This window comes from Ornithorhynchus anatinus, chromosome 4 (assembly GCF_004115215.2).
Source record: "Ornithorhynchus anatinus isolate Pmale09 chromosome 4, mOrnAna1.pri.v4, whole genome shotgun sequence".
Taxonomy (NCBI): Eukaryota; Metazoa; Chordata; class Mammalia; order Monotremata; family Ornithorhynchidae; genus Ornithorhynchus; species Ornithorhynchus anatinus.
This window is the reverse complement of record NC_041731.1, coordinates 77,934,591-77,953,454: the sequence shown is the minus strand read 5'-3', so window position 1 is coordinate 77,953,454 and position 18,864 is coordinate 77,934,591. Positions and strand designations below refer to the sequence as shown.

Sequence of the window (18,864 nt, the reverse complement as noted above, 5' to 3'; positions counted from 1 at the left end):
TTTTAAGGCCCTCAACATTTCTCGTCCCAACAGTCTGAGCTTTGCAGGATATGTGAAGTGGAGGTGGGCAGGGTAGGATGTGTGTGGAAGACACCTCTCTCTGTGGGTGCCCTGGGCTTTTCACGGTCTCTGGAATGGGATGTGCAGGGGTAAGATGGGCTACTGAGAGCAGTAGAGGGTTAGCTGGGTGGGCATCCCTACCCTCCTTTGGAGTCTCCTTCTTAGAACCACTCTGGAGAAGCAGAGTGGCCTAGTGGAAAGAGCACGGGCCTGGAGGTCAGAGGACCTGGGTTCTAATCCTGTCTCTGTCACTTGCCTGCTCTGTGACCCTGGGCAGGTCACTCCCCTTTTCCAGGCAACAGTTTCCTCATCTGTAAGAAGGGGATTCAATACCTATTCTCCCTCCTCCTTAGACCGTTAACCCCCTGTGGGGCAGGGACTGTCTGACCTGATTAATCATGTATCCATTCCAGTGCTTAATACTATGCTTGGCACATAATAAACATTACAGTTATCATTATCACTACAGTTATCACTACAGTTATTCGTTCATGCAATAGTATTTATTGAGCGCTTACTATGGGCAGAGCACTGTACTAAGCGCTTGGAACGTACAAATCGGCAACAGATAGAGACAGTCCCTGCCCTCTGACGGGCTTACGGTCTAATCGGGGGAGACGGGCAGACGAGAACGATGGCGATAAATAGAGTCGAGGGGAAGAACATCTCACAAAAACAATGGCAAATAAATAGAATCAGGGTGACGTGCATCTCATTAAACAAGATAAATAGGGTGATGAAGATATATAATATCTTATCATATATCATATGATATCATATAGCATGCTATCATAATAACTTCACTATTAATAATAATGGAAGGGCTCAGCAACTACTGTGCAGGTAGGAATCAGAGATAATTTGGTGCCAAGTAGAATGAGAGATGATTTGGGCCAAATGGAGCGTCTTAGACTTTCGAAAACATAGCCAGGGTGAGTGTTCCAGCCGGGAGATGGATGACAGCTGAGCCAGGCTCTACCATGCGGAATATTTGGCTGCCTTTTAAAAGGGGATTGGAGGCTCTGGTTGTCAAGATGGGCTTCGTGGGATACTTTATCTCTTGGAATTGAGTCTTTGAGTCAGCATCTGTGTTGACAGAGAGGAAGTGTAGATTCCCACACAGATGGGACCCATCATTTCACCTCGGACATTTCCACGAACGGTGCAAATGTTTAAAGCGGCTGTTGAGGTTTCAAATCTCTAAGAGCCTGTCAGCTTTGTGGCGCCATCTCTCCATTTCTCCTTTCTACGCGGTTACTAGACTGTAAGTTTCTTGAAGGCAAGGATTGTGTCTACCAACCCTATTGTTTTGTACTCTCCCAAGTGCTTAGTACAGTGCTCTGCACGCAGTAAGTGCTCCACGAATGCCACTGATGGATTGATCGCTATTTTGAATTAAAACTCAATCAGTAATATGGAGGACAGGGATTGTGTGGATCCTCTCTTCTATTCTCCCAAGTGCTCAGTACAGTGTTGTCTCTGAACACACTAAGTGCTCAGTAAATACCGTTGATCAATTGATTGATGGGTATTTTTAAATAAGGACTCAGCCGATAGTATGAAGGGCATGGACTGTGTTTATCTCCTGTATTGGATTCTCTCAAGTCCTCTGTACAGTTCTCTGTACATGGTAAGACCTCAATCAACACCATCAATTGATTGGCACTTTTGAACCAATCAGTAATAATAGTAATAATCATAGTTGAATTTGTTAAGCACTTACTTTAGGCCAAGCACTATATTAAGCACTAGAGTAAATACAACATAAGCAGGTCTCACACGGAGCTCACAATCTAAGTAGGAAAAAGAAGAGATATTCATTCATTCAATAGTATTTATTGAGCGCTTACTATGTGCAGAGCGCTGTACTAAGCGCTTGGAATGAACAAGTCGGCAACAGATACAGTCCCTGCCGTTTGACGGGTTTACGGTCTAATCGGGGGAGACGGACAGACGAGAACAATGGCAGTAGATAGAGTCAAGGGGAAGAACGTCTCGTAAAAACAATGGCAACTCAGTAGAATCGAGGCGATGTACATTTCATTAACAAAATAAATAGGGTAATGAAAATATATACAGTTGAGCAGACGAGTACAGTGCTGAGGAGATGGGAAGATAGAGGGGGAGGAGCAGAGGGAAATATTGGATCCCCATTGTGAAAATGAGGGAACTGAGGCCCATTGAGGTTAAGTGACCTGTCAAGGTCACACAGCAGGTAGGAGGCAGAGTATGGATTAGAACCTAGGTCCTCTGACTTCCGGGCCCAGGTTTTTGTTTTAATTAGGCCACGTTGTTTCTCTGATTCGGTAGTATGAACGGCATGGATCATGTCTATCTCCGCTACTATATTCTCTCAAGTGCTCAGTATGGTGCCCCGCACACGGTAAGTGCTAAATAAATACAGCGGGTTGATTGATTGAACAACTATAGTAGAAAGAGCACTTTACAAAGCACTTGGGTGAGTGAAATGTTCAGTAAGCGCAATTAATCGATTGACTCAACACCTAAGGTGGGAAGAGCATTTTACTAAGCACTTGGGTGAGTGAAATGAAGGTCACAGCTACTGTCCCTGCCCTGGTGGAGTCTAAGAGGAGAGGCAGTCAGAACCCTCTAGCAGAGCGCTTCCCGGCCAGCAGTGACCTGACGGCCACCGTCTCTTGTCCTCCTCAGCCCAGGCAGATTCTGCTTCGAACGCATCTGGGTCCTGCAAGGGCAGATGCTTTGAGCTCCAAGAGACCGAACTCCCGGGCTGCAAATGCGACAACCTCTGCAAGAGCTACAGCAGTTGCTGCCATGACTTCGACGAGCACTGTTTGAAGACAGGTAAGGGAGCGCTCACGGACCCTGCCGGCTTGTAGCCGGCCCCCACCCCGGTTACGGCAGCTGCTCTCGGTTTTGCCTGTCCGAAGGTGGGACCTGGGGCAGTTTCGAAGCCCAGAGATGAAGCACTGAAGGGATTGAAGCTCTGAGATGTCCGGGGATCGAACTTAATTCTTCAGGTCAATGCGGAATGATGTTGTCGAATTTCCTTGCACCTTGGATCCCCCAAATCATGGGATGGCAGAGATGAAATCCTCTAGTTCTGACCTTTGACTGCAGGAAGGGTTGTGTTCAAATCTGTCTTTCAGGGAAAAAGCCATTATGTTTTGGAGTTTTACAGTAATTGCACTGTGGAGGGATTCCAAAGTAGAGCCTACAGCCCTCCTGCTGCATCGTCACCGGGAGAAACAGAGCCAGTCTAATTGGTTTGACGATATTTCTCCTTATCCTTGAAAAGTATCATTCCACTCTCCTGCAAGTCTTCACCCCCTCAAGGCCGAATAAACTCAGCTCCTTTGAACTTTCCTCAAGCAATTTTGGGGGATTTGATTTTCATCCCACCTTCAGCTCCACAGCACTTACATACATATGTAGAAATTATAAATAACTCATTTATATTAATGTCTGTCACCCCCTCTAGAATGTAAAGCGCACTGAGGGGAGGGAAACTGTCTACCAACTCTGTTGTACTCTACCAAATGTTTAACACAGTGTTCTGCCTATAGTAAGCACTCAATAAATGCCAATAATGATGATTCTCTAGGAATCCTTTTCATGACGTCTTTCATTCATTCATTCAATAGTATTTATTGAGCACTTACTATGTGCAGAGCACTGTACTAAGCACTCGGAATGTACAATTCGGCAACAGATAGAGACGATCCCTGCCCAATGACGGGCTCACAGTCTAAACGGGGGAGACAGACGGCAAAGCAAAAGAGAACAAAACAAAAACAAGACTTCGTCATCAAGATAAATAAAATCAAGGAGATATACATCTCATTAACAAAATAAGTAGGGTAATAAATAAAATATACAAATGAGCACAGTGCTGAGGGGAGGGGAAGGGGGAAGAGCAGAGGGTGGGTAGGGAGGGGAGGGGAAGCAGAGGAAGTGGGGGACTCTTTGTTGTGAGTCCCAAACCTTGAAACTAATAAAAGCCCAGTGGGTGCAGGTTGGTTTTTGAGGAGGGTTTTCCACATGGTCCCTAACTCCTTTATTCTCTTTTATCCACCCTCACTTGTATTTTCCTTCACCACATGGCTCTGTGGTTGACAACTACCTGTTTGGGGTACACCGTGACCTCCAGATCTGTTTTGGTGAGAAAGCCGTTAAGTGGTCTTGATTAGGGTGTTTTGATGGGGAGGGTTCAAACCAAGTAAGTGCACTTCCTGTCAGGAGCTATATGGGCAAAGCTGTAGATCCCAACATTCATCTCCCTCCCCGCCACTGAGGAATATGCCAACGTTCAGGCCTATGACTCTCCTGTCAGATATGGGGCCTAGACTGTGGTTCCTGAGCACTGACTTGTGCTGTGGGGTGGAGGTTGAGCCAAACCAACTGGCTTTCAGGGCTTTCCTGGTGGTGATGGAGAGGGGAATAAAGGTCTCCGATTATATTCCCCTCCTGAATGGGCTCATGGGGCTGAAGATCCACTGCCCTGAGCCGTGCTCTGCCCCTGAGAGCGGCTGCTGAGCTAAGGGTCGGAGGCCGGAGCGTTTGGGAGAGTACAACAGAGTTGGTAGACAGGTTCCCTGCCCTCCGTGAGCTTTACATTCTAGAGGGGGTGACAGACATTAATATAAATGAGTAATTTATGATATATAATTTGTAAATATGTAGGTAAGTGCTGTGGAGCTGAGGGTGGGATGAAAATCAAATCCCCCAAAATTGCTTGAGGAAAGTTCAAAGGAGCTGAGTTTATTCGGCCTTGAGGGGGTGAAGACTTGCAGGAGAGTGGAATGATACTTTTCAAGGATAAGGAGAAATATCGTCGAACCAATTAGACTGGCTCTGCTTCTCTCGGTGACGATGCAGCAGGAGGGCTGTAGTTTCTATTTTGGAATCCCTCCACAATGCAATCACTGTAAAACTCCAAAACATGATGGCTTTTTCCCTGAAAGACAGGATTTGAACACAATCCTTCCTGCAGTCAAAGGTCAGAATTAGAGGATTTCACCTCTGCCATCCCAGCTAATCCCAGCTCTGCCACTTTTCTGTTGTGTGACCTTGGGCCAGTCACTTCACTTCTCTGTGCCTCATTTACCTCATCTGTAAAACGGGGACTATGACCATCAGCCCTATGCGATTCTGTTCAATCTGATTAATTTGTATCTTCTTCAGTGTTTAGTAAACAGTGTTTGGCGCATGGTAAACATTTAACAAATACCATTAAAATAAAAACAAACAACCCCAGCCAGTTTGACCACTGCTTCTGGACAGCCTGGCCGTCTGGCCATCTCCCTTTGTCCTCTTGCCCTTCTTTCCCAGGGGAAATCCACGCGGGGACTAGTAAGAGCTATATTGATGTCTGTTCCCCTACTCTAATATTAATAATAATAATACTTGTTAAGCGCTTATTAAGTGCCAAGCACTGTTCTAAGAACTGGGGTAGACACAAGCTAGTCAGGCTGGACACAGTCCCTGTCCCACATGGGGCAAACGCTCTTAATTCCCACTTTCCAGATGAGGTAACTGAGGCCCAGAGAGGTGAAGTGACAAGCCCAAGGTCACAGGCAGACATGTGGCAGAGCCAGGATTAGAATCCATGACCTTCTGACTTCCAGGCTGGTGCACTATTCACTAAACCATGCTGCTTGTTGTGGGAAGAGAATGTTATAGTTTAATGTTGTATTGTACTTTCCCAAACGCTTAGTACAGTGCTCTGCACCAAGTAAGAGCTTAATACGTACGATTGGATGAATGAGTGAATGAATGAATGGAGGCCCTTGTCAGCTGTGTGACTGTGGGCAAGTCACTTCACTTCTCTGGGCCTCCGTTACCTCATCTGGAAAATGGGGATTTACTGTGAGCCCCACGTGGGACAACCTGATTACCCTGTATCTCCCCCAGCGCTTAGAACAGTGCTCTGCACATAGTAAGCGCTTAACAAATACCAACAAATACCAACATTATGGTGTCACGTGAGGGGAGCGGGTTTGGGCTGGCATCTCGGGCCCGCAGGCTGAGGCTCCAGGGAGGCTGAGCTGAGGCAGAACAGCAGACCTGGATGCCTCAGAAGGAGGATCAGATGCGCACACGGAATCTCCTACCAACTGTCTGGGACAGCAGAATGGGGGCCCGTCCCCGCTCCCTGCTGTTCCCAACGCTTCATCCTTCTCCCTTCCACCATCAGTTCAATTCAATTCCATTTGATCGTATTTAGCGAGCACTTACCGTGTGCAAAGCGTTGTACTAAGGGCTTGGAAGAGTACACTATAACAATCAACGGACACATTCCCTGCCCACAGTGAGTTTACAGTCTGGAGGGGGAGACTGACATTAATATAAATAAATAAATTGCAGATATGTCCAAAAGGGCTGCGGAGCTGGGCGGGGGCGATTATAAAGGCAGCGAGACAGGGAGAAGCAGGAGAAAGCAGGAGAAGAGGAAAGGAGGGCTTAGTCAGGGAAGACCTCTTGGAAGAGATTTGTCTTCAATAAAGATTTGATCCCCACTCTGGTCGTAGTGGAATGGAGCAGGTTAAACTCAGCTGGGACACAACACCCCAAGCCAACCAAGTCCCATACATGTCTTCCCCGGGAATGTCCTATCCCCAGTCCAGCCCCCAGATCCACGGACCTGTTAATAGTAATAATTAATAATAACGATTATATTATTTATTAAGTGTTTACTATCTGCCAGACACTGTACTGAGTGCTGGGGTGAATACAAGCAAATCGGTTTGGACACAGTCCTTATTCCACATGGGGCTCACAGTGTCGGTCCCCATTTTACAGATGAGGTAACTGAGGCACAGAAAAGTGAAGTGACTTGTCCAAGGTCCCACGGCGGAGCCGGGATTAGAACCCATGCCCTTCCGACTCCCAGGCCTGTGCTCTACCCACTAGGGTCATGCCGCTTCTCAACACCCACTCGGTCTGTCATCTACCCCTGATGACGAGGGGCTTCTCCCCTCACCCCCGTCCTACTTCTCCCCTCAACCCTGTCCTTCCTGTCAGTTCCTCTCTCCAGCTTCCCTCACTCTGATCTAATTAGAAAGAATTCCTTAGGCCTTAAATCCCTCAGGTAATCGCGCTGCCGCTCAAGGCCAACCCAAGCTGCAGCAACCGAGGGAAACGATGGGAGATCTTGGTTCCTCCTCCAAAGGAGTGGCGTGTCCTTGGAGGCCCGTGGAGCCTCTGTCCCTCATCTGTCCGCTGCCGTTCATTGCTTTATTGTGGCTTATTTCAGCTCGGGGCTGGGAGTGCACTAAAGACAGATGCGGCGAAGCAAGAAACGAAGAGAACGCGTGCCACTGCTCTGAGGACTGCCTGGCCAGGGGAGACTGCTGCACCAACTACCAAGTGGTCTGTAAAGGTGAGTGCTCCCTCAAGCCTTCCCCACTGCCCTCCTAATGCATCCTCACTGCCCGCCCCGTCTCTCCACGATTCCCACCCTGCTCCCTGACTTTTCCCCTCCTGAAGCGGCCTGGCCTAGAGGTTAGAGCAAAGTCCTGGGAGTTACAAGGACCTGAATTCGACTCCTGGCTCTGCCACGCGTCTGCTGTGTGACCTTGACTTGTCTTGGACAAGCCACTTCACTTCTCTGTGACTCAGTGACCTCATCTGTAAAGTGGGGATTAAGACCGTGAGCACCGTGCGGGGCAAGGACTTTGTCCAACTTGCTTACCTTGTATCTTCCTCAGTGCTTGACCTTAGTAAGCGCGCTAGAAATACCATCCCTCTCACTATTATTATAAATATTATTGTTGCTCCCACGCTGTTCTCCCACTGTCTCCTCCCCGCGCCCCGAATGGCAGAGCAGGTTCTGAGCTGGTAGAGAGCCCTGGCTCTGGGCTTCGTGATGCGGGTGTTTCTGTGGAAGCGGAGTGACTGGGCATCCCATAATAAAGAGGACAGTCAACTGAACGGTCCAGGTTGGGATTCACGGCCCTGCACTCAGCCTTGGTGGGAAAGTCTCCCCCGAGTGATGCTGGTGATGGTGACAGCGGGGAGGATGAAGAGACGCTCCAATCTTTATCTCCTCCTCTCCCTCCTCCTCTTGCTCCCATGCTCTTCCTCCCCTCCTCTTCTCTTCCATCTCTTCTCTCTTCCTCCTCTTTCCCCTTCTCATTCTCTTGCTCCATCCTCTTCCTCCCCCGCCCCTCCATCTCTTCTCTCCTCCTCCTTCCCCTCCTCCTTCTCTGTCTTCTCCTCCTCCACCTCTTCCTCACCTATTCTCCTTCTCTTCCCCCTCCTCCTCTTCCTCCATCTCTGCCCCTCCCTTCTCCACCACCACTTCCCCACATACCTTCCACTCCTCTCCGCCATCCCCACCGTCGGGGTGGATTCAACGATGACTCGAGCGGCTGTCCTAGCTGAGATGGCTGATCGCGGGACCTTGCATGAATGGCCACTCCCGGCGAAGCCAGAAGAATGGTAGGTTTGGAGCTGCTGTGGTCACCTTTCGTTCATTCGATCGTATTTACTGAGCGCTTACTATGTGCGGAGCACTGTACTAAGCCCTTGGAAGGTACAGTTCGGCAACGGATAGAGACAATCCCTGTCCAGTCACGGGCTCATAGTCTAAGCAGCGTGGCTTATTGTACTGTATCAAATGCTTAGTACAGTGTACTGCACACAGTAAGTGCTCAATAAATGATTGATTTCCTTCCCCGACTCACATATTGTCTCTACTGATCAGTCTCTCTCTGTCTCTGTCTCTCTCTATCTCCCTCCCTCCCCCTGCCACTCTGGACCCATTTCATCTTTTGGCCCTCTGCCTGGCCTGCTGAGGAATCCAGATTTCTGGGGCTCTCGTGTGGGAGAGAGTTGGAATTTTCAAGGCTGGGAAAGCTGTGCTTCCAAGGGCTTGGGTATCTGTTCGCCGAACCAAATCCTCTTGGTTCTGCCCCTTTCTGGGTGGCCTGCCAGCGTTGGATCGATGAAATAGAATACGGGAACCGCGGGAGCCTGAAAAACGCCTGGGTGCTTTATTGAAGTGTGAGCAGTGTGTTGGCCTATCCCGCCCACCTTCTTGCATTTGTTTTAGAGAAGCAGCGCGGCTCAGTGGAAAGAGCCCGGGCTTGGGAGTCAGAGGTCATGAGTTCGAACCCGGCTCCGCCACTTGTCAGCTGACTGTGGGCAAGTCACTTCACTTCTCTGTGCCTCACCTCATCTGTAAAATGAGCATTAAGACTGTGAGCCCCACGTGGGACAACCTGATTCTCCTGTGTCTACCCCGGCGCTTAGAACGGTGCTCGGCGCATAGTAAGCGCTTAACAGATACCAACATTATTATTACTATTATTATTGTTAATGTCCATTGAGGAATCGAAGAGAAAAGATGCTTCCCGGCAGGAGACATGAGGTATCGGTGGCCCCGCGTAAAGGGAAACGGAGTTCTCCATCATCACCGTCCTCATCGTTATCAGTATTCAGTGGCAATTTGGGTGGAATGCTATACCGGATACCTTCTACGTGTGGAGCGCTGTTCTGGCCACCTATTGTGTGTGTTGGGTGCTGTTTGAGAACATATAATAAAAGGAAGAGGCACAATCCCTGCCCTTAAGAATTTAGCCTCTTCCTATTCATCTTACCTCCAGGTTCTCCCGTCTCCGGGCTCTATTTCTCTCTGCTGTTCAGGTCAGCTTTCTAACCCGAGCGAAGCACGATATTGGGCAGCTACTGTGTGCAGAACACTGAATTGGACATTTACTGGGCGCAGAGCCCTGTTTTAACCAACTAGTGGATAAAGCAAAGCCCTGGGATTCTAATCCTGGCTATGCCTCTTGTCTGCTTTGTGACCTTGGGCCACTTCAGTCGCATTTATTGAGCACTTAAAAGCACTGTACTAGCGCTTGGGAGAGTACAATATGACAACGGATGCATTCCTCCCCACAGCGAGCTCTTTCATTCAATCGTATTTACTGAGCACTTACTGGGTGCAAAGCACTGGCACTTCATTTCTCTGTGCCTCAGTTACCTCATCTGTAAAATGGGGATTAGGACCTGCGGGAAGTGGGCCGTGTCCAAACAGATCATGATGTACCTATCTTAGCATCGTATCTATCTCAGTAATTAGTACAGTGTCTGGCACAGTTAAGTAAGCGCTTAACAAATATTTTAAAAAATACAGTCCATGGGGCACCTTCTGGGTGCAGAACTCCCTTGACTCTATTTATCGCCATCGTTCTCGTCCGTCCGTCTCCCCCGATCAGACCGTAAGCCCGTCAAACGGCAGGGACCGTCTCTATCTGTTGCCGACTTGTTCATTCCAAGCGCTTAGTACAGTGCTCTGCACGTCGTAAGCGCTCGATAAATACTTTTGAATGAATGAATGAATGAATGAATGAATACTGGGCCCCTACTGAAACCAAAATACTGCGGTGGGAAGCTCCTTTTTTGCGGGGCACTGTATGGGAGACCGACCCAGAACTTAGTACAGTGCCTGGCACATAGTAAGCGCTTAACAAATACCATCATCGTTATTACTGTTATTATTATCCCGGATACCTACTGAGCGTAGAACGCTGTGGCGGGTACTTCAGCAAGAACAATGAAAGCTCCCTCCGTGAGCTCCCAATATAACGGGAGAGACAAGCCGGCACAGTCTTTGAAACAACATAACCGTGGCTGTTTTATAGAGGCTGCCGAGCAGACCCCGGTCTCCTGGAAATGATTACAGTCTCTCAGAAATTAGAATAGGAGGATGGCAGGGGGTCCCATTCTCCCCCTCTAGACTGTGAGCTCGTTTGGGCGGGGAATGCGTCTGTTTGTTGTTGTATTGTACTCTCCCATCCCCTTAGTGCGGTGGTTTGCAAACAGTTAGAGCTCAATAAATACACTTGAATGAATGAAAGGCCCTGAACTGTTGTTCTCGATTTGGACTCCATTCCAATTCTATTTTTCTTTTTTTTTTTTTTTTGAAATGCAGGGTGATATTTAATCGCTTGCTATTTGTTACACATTGTACTAGGTATAAGATAATCAGGTCAGACACGGTCCCTGCCCCCCATGAGGCTCACAGTCTCCTTTCTGCTCTAGAGACAATGGGTTACACGTTGAAACTGTGCCCCTTCAAATGTTTCTGGGTTTTTTAAATCATTTTTCGGGGTACATAATTCTCCTTACCCAGAGACAAGGCCAGCTTTTTCTGGCTCTGTTTGGTTTCATCGGAGCAACTGCTTCTAGGCACCCACTGGTCACATACAGTTTCTTTCAGTTTAAGACACGGGATCCTTTCGTTGGCCTCAGAAAATTGGGACGGGACCAGTGCGGCTTTGGATACATTTTTATTTTCTGCCTATACACAGGATTCTGCTCCTCGAGTGCCTCCTTTGCCCCCCGGACTGGGGGTTGCCCGGGAGGAGACCCTTCACCCCTCTGGTCGGCTCTCTTCTCTGCAGGGAGGATCGGGGAGTTAGTCAGAAATGCGATTTCTTCTGATTAGAACCCCCCACCACTGTCCCCAATTCCTAGGATCGGTCTGTTCTCCCACAGCGAGAGAGCTCGGGTTATTTGAGCTGTGCCCAGGCGGAGCCGGGTCCCGGGTTTGGTGCCCGGGGGGGCATCTCCAGCAGTGGCTGGCAGGGGTCGCGGCCCGATGGAGTCGGCTGAGGGGGCCGGGAAAATCCTCCGCCCCGGCTGCTTCTTCTCACAACCCTCGAGCGTCCAGACTCCGCTATCTAGTCTGGAAATTCAATTCATTAGTATTTACTGAGCGCTTACTATGTGAAGAGCACTAGAATGAACAAGTCGGCAACCGATAGAGACGGTCCCTGCCGTTTGACGGGCTTAAGGTCTAATCGGGGGAGACGGGCGGACGAGAACAGTGGCAATAAAACCAACCATGCGATAAAACCATGGAAACCACCATGGGACAGGAGGGGACTGACCGTGGCAGGGCTCTTGATTTCTAGGACTTCTCTATCTATGGGCAATTCCACCTTGACCATAAGTTATACTTCAAAATTGCTTTTTAAATGAACATTTAGAACCCGTGGATTGCCCAATGGGAGCCAGATACTGGAACTGTGGCTTTTCGGACCTCAATTTAGCAGAATTTATCATGTTAATTCTCCTCACTTGTCCGTCTTCAGCTCTCCCCACCTCCCCGACTTTTCCTTTCGGATGGCGAGGTCCCTGTGGACGATGATGGGGTCTAGCAAGGGTCTGGGTTCGAATCTAATGTGCCATTTGTCTGCTTTGTGACCTTGGGCAAGTCACTTCACTTCTCCAGGCCCCAGTTACTTCCTTTGTAAAATGGGGTCTAAGATAATAATCGTGGTATTATGTGTCGGGCAATGTACTAAGCGCTGGGTTGGTTACAAGCAGATCGGGTTGGACACAGTCCCTGCCCCATATGGGGCTCACAGTCTTAATCCCCATTTTACAGATGAGGTAACTGAGGCACAGAGAAGTGAAGCGACTTGCTCAAAGTCACAGAGCAGGCAAGTGGCGGAGCTGGAATTAGAACCCATGACCTTCTGACTCCCCGGCCCATGCTTTACCCATTATGACATGGGACGGGCATTATGTCCAACTCAATGTGCTTCCATCTACCCTAGAATTTAGTACCTTGCCTGACGTAGAGTAATTGCTTAACAAATACTACAATTATTATTATTCAATGTCCATCTAACTTTTCCCAGCGCTTAGAACAGGGCCCTGCACCCAGTCAGCCCACAGCAAATGCAGTAAATCGCATAATAAGTACTGGACCGATTACGCCAAACAGTTGTGATAAACAGCGCTCAGGCACCAGACAATCAGGTTGGACACAGTCCTCGTCTCCCCCGATTAGACCGTAAGCCTGTCCAAGGGCGGGGACTTTATCTGTTACCAATTTGTACGTTCCAAACGCTTAGTCCAGTGCTCTGCACATAGTAAGCACTCAATAAATACTATTGAATGAATGAATGAATGAATGAACAAGGGGCTCACGATCTAAGAGGGAGGGAGAGCCGGTATCTTATCCTCATTTTAGGTGACTTGCCCAAGGTCACATAACAGGCAAATGGAGGAGATAATAATAATAGTTATTATTAGTATTATGATATTTGTTAAGTGCTCACTTTGTGCAAGGCACTGTTCTAAGCTCTGGGGTGGGTACGAGATAATCAGGTTGGACAAAGTCCCTGTCCTACATAGAGCTCACAGTCTCGATCCCCATTTTACAGATGAGGGAACTGAGGCAACAGAGAAGATAATTGACTCGCCCAGGTTCATAGAACTGACAAGTGGCAGGGCTGGGATTAGAACCCAGGTCCCGCTGACTCCCAGGCCCGTGCTCTATCTGCTCGGCCACTCTGCTTCTCCCACTTATGTGTTGTTATACGCTGGGGTAATAATGATATAATAATAATTATGGTATTTGCTAAGTGCTTTCTATGGGCCAAGCCCTGTTCTAAGTGCTGGGATAGATACAACGTAATCAGGTTGTCCAAAGTGGCGTTCACAGTCATTTTCCGGATGAATGAGGTAAGCAAATCATATTCGGTCCTATCCCACATGGGGATCACAGTCTAACCGGGAGGGTGAACCGGTACTGAATTCCCACTTCACAGATTCAGAAACCGAGGCCCATAAACGTGAAGTGACTTGCAGCTTGGCTCAGAGAAGCAGCGTGGCTCAGCGGAAAGAGCCCGGGCTCGGGAGTCAGAGGTCATGGGTTCCAATCCCGGCTCTGTCGCTCGTCAGCCGTGTGACTGCGGGCAAGTCACTTCACTCCTCTGGGCCTCGGTTACCTCATCTGTAAAATGGGGACGAAGACTGCGAGCCTCACGCGGGACAACCTGATGGCCCCGTATCTACCCCAGCGCTCAGAACAGTGCTCTGCACATAGTGAGCGCTTAACAAATACCAACATCATTAATATTCACCCAGCAGGGAAGCGGTGGAGCTGGGATTAGGATCCAGGTCTCCTGACTCCCAGGCCGGAGCTCTTTCCCCCAGGACATGCTGCTGCTCACTAGGCTACGCTGCTCGCATGGAACAATGATACCAGAGGTAGTGTTGATGATCACTCACTCCGGCATTACGCATTTCCCTCTGTAGGAGAATCTCACTGGGTGGATGATGACTGTGAGGAAATCAAGACTCCGGAGTGCCCTGCAGGGTAAGTGCACGTTCCGGGCAGTTTGAAACCATCCGATAGGACGTTTGGCCATGTGGGACCGGCAGAACCTTCTAGATAACCCAGACCGGACCAACTGGGATACTTATCAAGCGCCTACTATGTGTCAACCACTGTAATGAGCACCGGGGGAGATACGAGATAAAGATCTGATGTCCGCAACACGCACAGCCCTCTGGTCAGGATGGAGACCGGGATGTCAGTTCCTGACGAAGATGGCGTACGAGCGCTTAGTACAGTGCTCTGCACGCAGTAAGCGCTCAATAAATATGATTGAATGAATGCAGGGCCTCCCCTCCTTATCTCTGGCCGTCCTGGGCTGAGGGGGAGAGTGGAACCTGTGGCGAGAAGCAGCGTGGCTCGGTGGAAAGAGCCGGGGCTTGGGAATCAGAGTTCTAGTCCTGACTCTGCCGCTTGTCAGCTGTGTGACTGTGGGCGTGTCACTTCACTTCTCTGTGCCTCAGTGACCTCATCTGTAAAATGGGGATGAACTGTGAGCCTCACGTGGGACGACCTGATGACCCTGTATCCCCCCCCCAGCGCTTAGTAGAACAGCGCTCGGCACATAGTAAGCGCTTAACAAATACCAACATTATTATTAAAGTAAGTGCTTAACAAATACCATTATTAGTATTATTATTATTCAGAGTGGCTGTTTTCCCCCATCTGCTGTGGAGGTGAGGATGACGCTAGTTGTTAAGCATTTACTGTGTGTTAAGCATCGTTCCAAGCGCTGGGGTAGATACAAAGTGATCAGGTTGGACACAGTCTCTGTCCCACATCAGGCTCACACAATTCATCCCCATTTTACAGATGAGGTGACCGAGGCAGAGAGAAGTGAAGTGACTTTCCCAAGATCACACAGCGGACAAGTAGCAGAGCCGGGATTAGGACCCAGGTCCTTCTGACTCCCAGGCCTGGGCTATGTCCAATAGCCCACGGCGCTTCTCTGTTTATTAAGTGCTCACTGTGTGCAGAGCATGCGTTGGGACGTGGCCAAATTGTCCTCCCACAGGAAGATCACACCCTGAATTTCTAAAAAAAAAATCAGTATTTTATATTATCTCAAAGAAATCCTGCTTGTTTATAATAATAATAATGGTATTTGTTAAGTGCTTACTTTGTGCCAGGCACCTACTAAGCCCTGGGATGGATGTAAACAAATTGGGTTGATGACAGTCCCTGTTCCATGGGGGGCTCACAGTCTCAATCCCATTTTATAGAGGAGGTAATTGAGGTATAGAGAAGTGAAATGACTTGCCCAAAGTCACCCAGCAGACAAGTATGGGATCTGGGTTTAGAAACCATGACCTTCTAACTCCCGGGTCGGTGCTCTATCCGCTACGCTGCAGTTTCCTAGTTGACAGTGGGCAGGGTACTTACTGGGCAACTATAATAATAATAATGCTAATAACGTTGGTATTTGTTAAGCCCTTATTAGGTGCAGAGCACTGTTCTAAGCGCTGGGGAAGACAGAGGGTGATCAGGTTGTCCCACGTGAGGCTCACAGTTAATCCCCATTTTACAGATGAGGTAACCGGCACAGAGAAGCCAAGTGACTTGCCCACAGTCACACAGCTGACAAGTGCAGCGTGGCTCAGTGGAAAGAGCCTGGGCTTGGCAGTCAGAGGTCATGGGTTCGAATCCCAGCTCGGCCACTTGTCAGCTGTGTGACTTTGGGCAGGTCACTTCACTTCTCGGTGCCTCAGTTCCCTCATCTGTAAAATGGGGATTAAGACTGTGAGCCTCCCGTGGGACCCCCTGATGACCCTGTATCTACCCCGGCGCTTAGAACAGTGCTCTGTAACTAGTAAGTGCTTAACAAATACCAACATCATTATTATAATTATTATTATTAAGTGGCAGAGGCGGGATTCGAACCCATGACCTCTGACCCCCAAGCCCGGGCTCGTGCCACTGAGCCACGCGGCAGAGTCTTGAACTGGGTGCTTACAATGGGCAGAGCCTTTCAGTTGTTGAAGCACTAAATACAGAGAATTGTGTTGAGCACTGGCTGTACGGAGTGAGGTACTCCGTGTTTGTGAGCGTAGAACACAGGTCCCCCCGTCTGCCCCGAGGGAGCTTCCCATCCAATTCACTCATCCAATCGTATTTATTGAGCACATCCGATGCGGAAGATACACAGACACAGGTCATACGCGTATAATGGAAACGGGAGAAAGAACGAAGGTACGACTGGTTTAAAAAAAATAGCAAAAACGAATGAAGAAATGGAATATACGGATTCACGTATAAATGGTCAACGTGGCTAATGGGAAAACTGTGCCCTCCCCCGCATCTGTGAAATTGAATGGCCGTCATTTGAAGGTTTGAAAATCGCTTTAAGCTCTTTAAATTTAAAGAAAAAAAAAAACTGTACCAATAGAAACCACGGCATACTGTAAAATCCTTCCCCTTCGACTTGCCGGAGTTCGAATGTGGAAGTTTTTAGGATCCGGAAAGCAGCCATTTTAGCCCACAGATAGACTTTTCCTCTTTGTCCTGCTTTAATCAACTAATCAATCGTGTTCATTGAGTACTGTGTGCTGAGCACTGTACTGAGGGGTTGGGAGAGTGCAATATAACAGATTTGGTAGACTCATTCCCTGCCCACAATAAGTTTTAGACATTCTTAAATCACTTTACACCTTGCAAAAGCTCCTAAATGCTTCCAAAACCTTGTTTTCTGTGCCTGGAAGCCAACTGTGTGAGAGAGAGTGGCTTGCACCATGGTCAGTGTTCCCTAGAACGGTTCATTCCTCTTTCTTAAGAGGAAGGAGCGTGGTCTAGTAGAAGGAGCCCAGGCCTTGGAGTCAAAGGACCTAGACTTCAATCCTCGTTTTGCTATTTGCCTGCTGTGTGACCTTGGACTAGTCATTTAACTTCTCTGTGCCTAAGATTCCTTGTGTGTAACGTTGGGATTCAGTACCTTTGCTCCCTCCCCTTCAGACCACGAACTCTACAGGGGGCAGGCAGGGACTGTGTCTGACTTAATTATCTTGTATCTACCCCAGTGCTTAGTACAGCGCTCAACACCTAGTAAGCGCTTAACATAGACCACCATCATTAAAAGATCACAGTTCTGGGATCTCTCTGGGGCCCAGCGCCATGTCGATTTACTGAAATGCTTTCTCTAAAATGGAGCACGTCGATGTGATTGTTTCAGTTTCGTCCGTCCGCCTCTGATCATCTTCTCTGTGGACGGCTTCCGGGCGTCTTACATGAAGAAAGGGAGCAAGGTGATGCCCAACATTGAAAAGCTAAGTAAGTGACGTGGATATTTCATCCTATGTCATCCCTGGAAGTCACCCACCCTCCTGTGCCCAGCACACGTGACCATCGGGGCGGCTAAACCCTGATACCTCTGATTTTAAGATGGGAAGGACCATGGTACCTTGGAATTGGGGGCCAAACACATGGTTGCCCCCTGGACTGAAGCTCCTCCCTCTTAAATCTGACAGACCACAGCTCTTCTCCGCATCTACGGCCCGCTTAAAACCCTGCCTTTTTTAGCCGGCCTTCCCTGAGTCCTTTCCAACCCACCAGCTGACTCGAGTTCTTCTAGTTCTCATCCTCAGCCCTTGTTTATTCAGTGGTACATTCAATTCTTTGTTTTGCCAATATTCTTTTATCTGTTAGCATCTAAGCTCGTGGGGGCAGAGGGCATGTCATTTTTCTCTATTGTACTTTCCCAAGTGCTTAATGTGTGACTCATTGTGCCCGGTGAGTGCTCAGCAAATCCCATTACTATCACGACAACTTCAGGCCGGCCAGAGGCGGTCACTGCGTTGCGACACTTCTAGAGTAAAATCTGTCGTACCTAGGGTGGCCACTGAGTTAATTTTTTTAGAGGGCGTCCTGATTTCCAGAAGATCTGTCCCCCGTCCGATACAGAGACAACCGGAGGCTTCTATAACCGTTTTTAAGCTCCAGGCGCCAGGCTCTACTCCGTCATGGGCTCCCTGCCGGGCACTTCGGCTCTGATGTGACACAGAGAATCAGTCGACCAATGGTATTTATTGAGCACTTACTATTCGCAGAGCACTGTGCTAAGTGGGTGGAAGAGTACGGTTCTGCAGTGTTAGCAGACGTCTGTACGGGCCTGGAGGGGGGCGAGAGCTGGAGGCTTTGGAAAGAGCAGGGGTAGGGAACCCTCAGAAACATGGTCTACAGTCGGCCACCACCAAGTTCTCTGCCACAAAGTGACGGCCGGAACGTCCTTCAGTGACTCTGTGTTCCTGATGGAGCATATGTGACATCTCGCGGGTCCCCTCGTCCAGAGTTTGGGAGGTCCATCAGTGGCCTCGTTCAGTCAGTCTGCCCATATGCGTTCATCCAATCATATTTACTGAGCACTTACTCTGTGCAGAGCACTGAAATAAGAGCTTGGGAGAGTATAATGTTATCAGAATTAGCCGACTCGTTCCGTTACCCGGGGATGATCCGGGGGCCCATGGGGTCGGCCCGGTTCTGCCCGACGGCTTCTGATGCCTGCTTTGCCCTTTCAGGATCCTGTGGCACCCATTCTCCGTACATGAGGCCCGTTTATCCCACCAAAACCTTCCCCAACCTGTACACCTTGGCAACCGTGAGTCTCTTTCGAGGATTTCTCGGGCACGTTAAAAGTGGGGATAAGTTGGGAATAGGAAAATTTTCTTTTTAAGAAAAGCAATTATTATTATTAT

General features: G+C 48.7%; 1 protein-coding gene across 3 annotated transcripts in view; it reads left to right on the top strand.

Annotated features, from left to right (window-relative positions):
- The window catches only part of ENPP2 (ectonucleotide pyrophosphatase/phosphodiesterase 2), a 170,638-nt gene that overhangs the window by 59,106 nt on the left and 92,668 nt on the right, over positions 1–18,864 (top strand). For all 3 annotated transcript variants that reach the window (XM_029063036.2, XM_029063037.2, XM_029063035.2), the window contains exons 3-7: positions 2,731–2,883; positions 7,295–7,420; positions 14,101–14,161; positions 17,346–17,443; positions 18,688–18,767. In XM_029063036.2, coding sequence (XP_028918869.1) covers positions 2,731–2,883; positions 7,295–7,420; positions 14,101–14,161; positions 17,346–17,443; positions 18,688–18,767 — 518 coding nt within the window. The remainder of the gene's footprint in view (positions 1–2,730; positions 2,884–7,294; positions 7,421–14,100; positions 14,162–17,345; positions 17,444–18,687; positions 18,768–18,864) is intronic.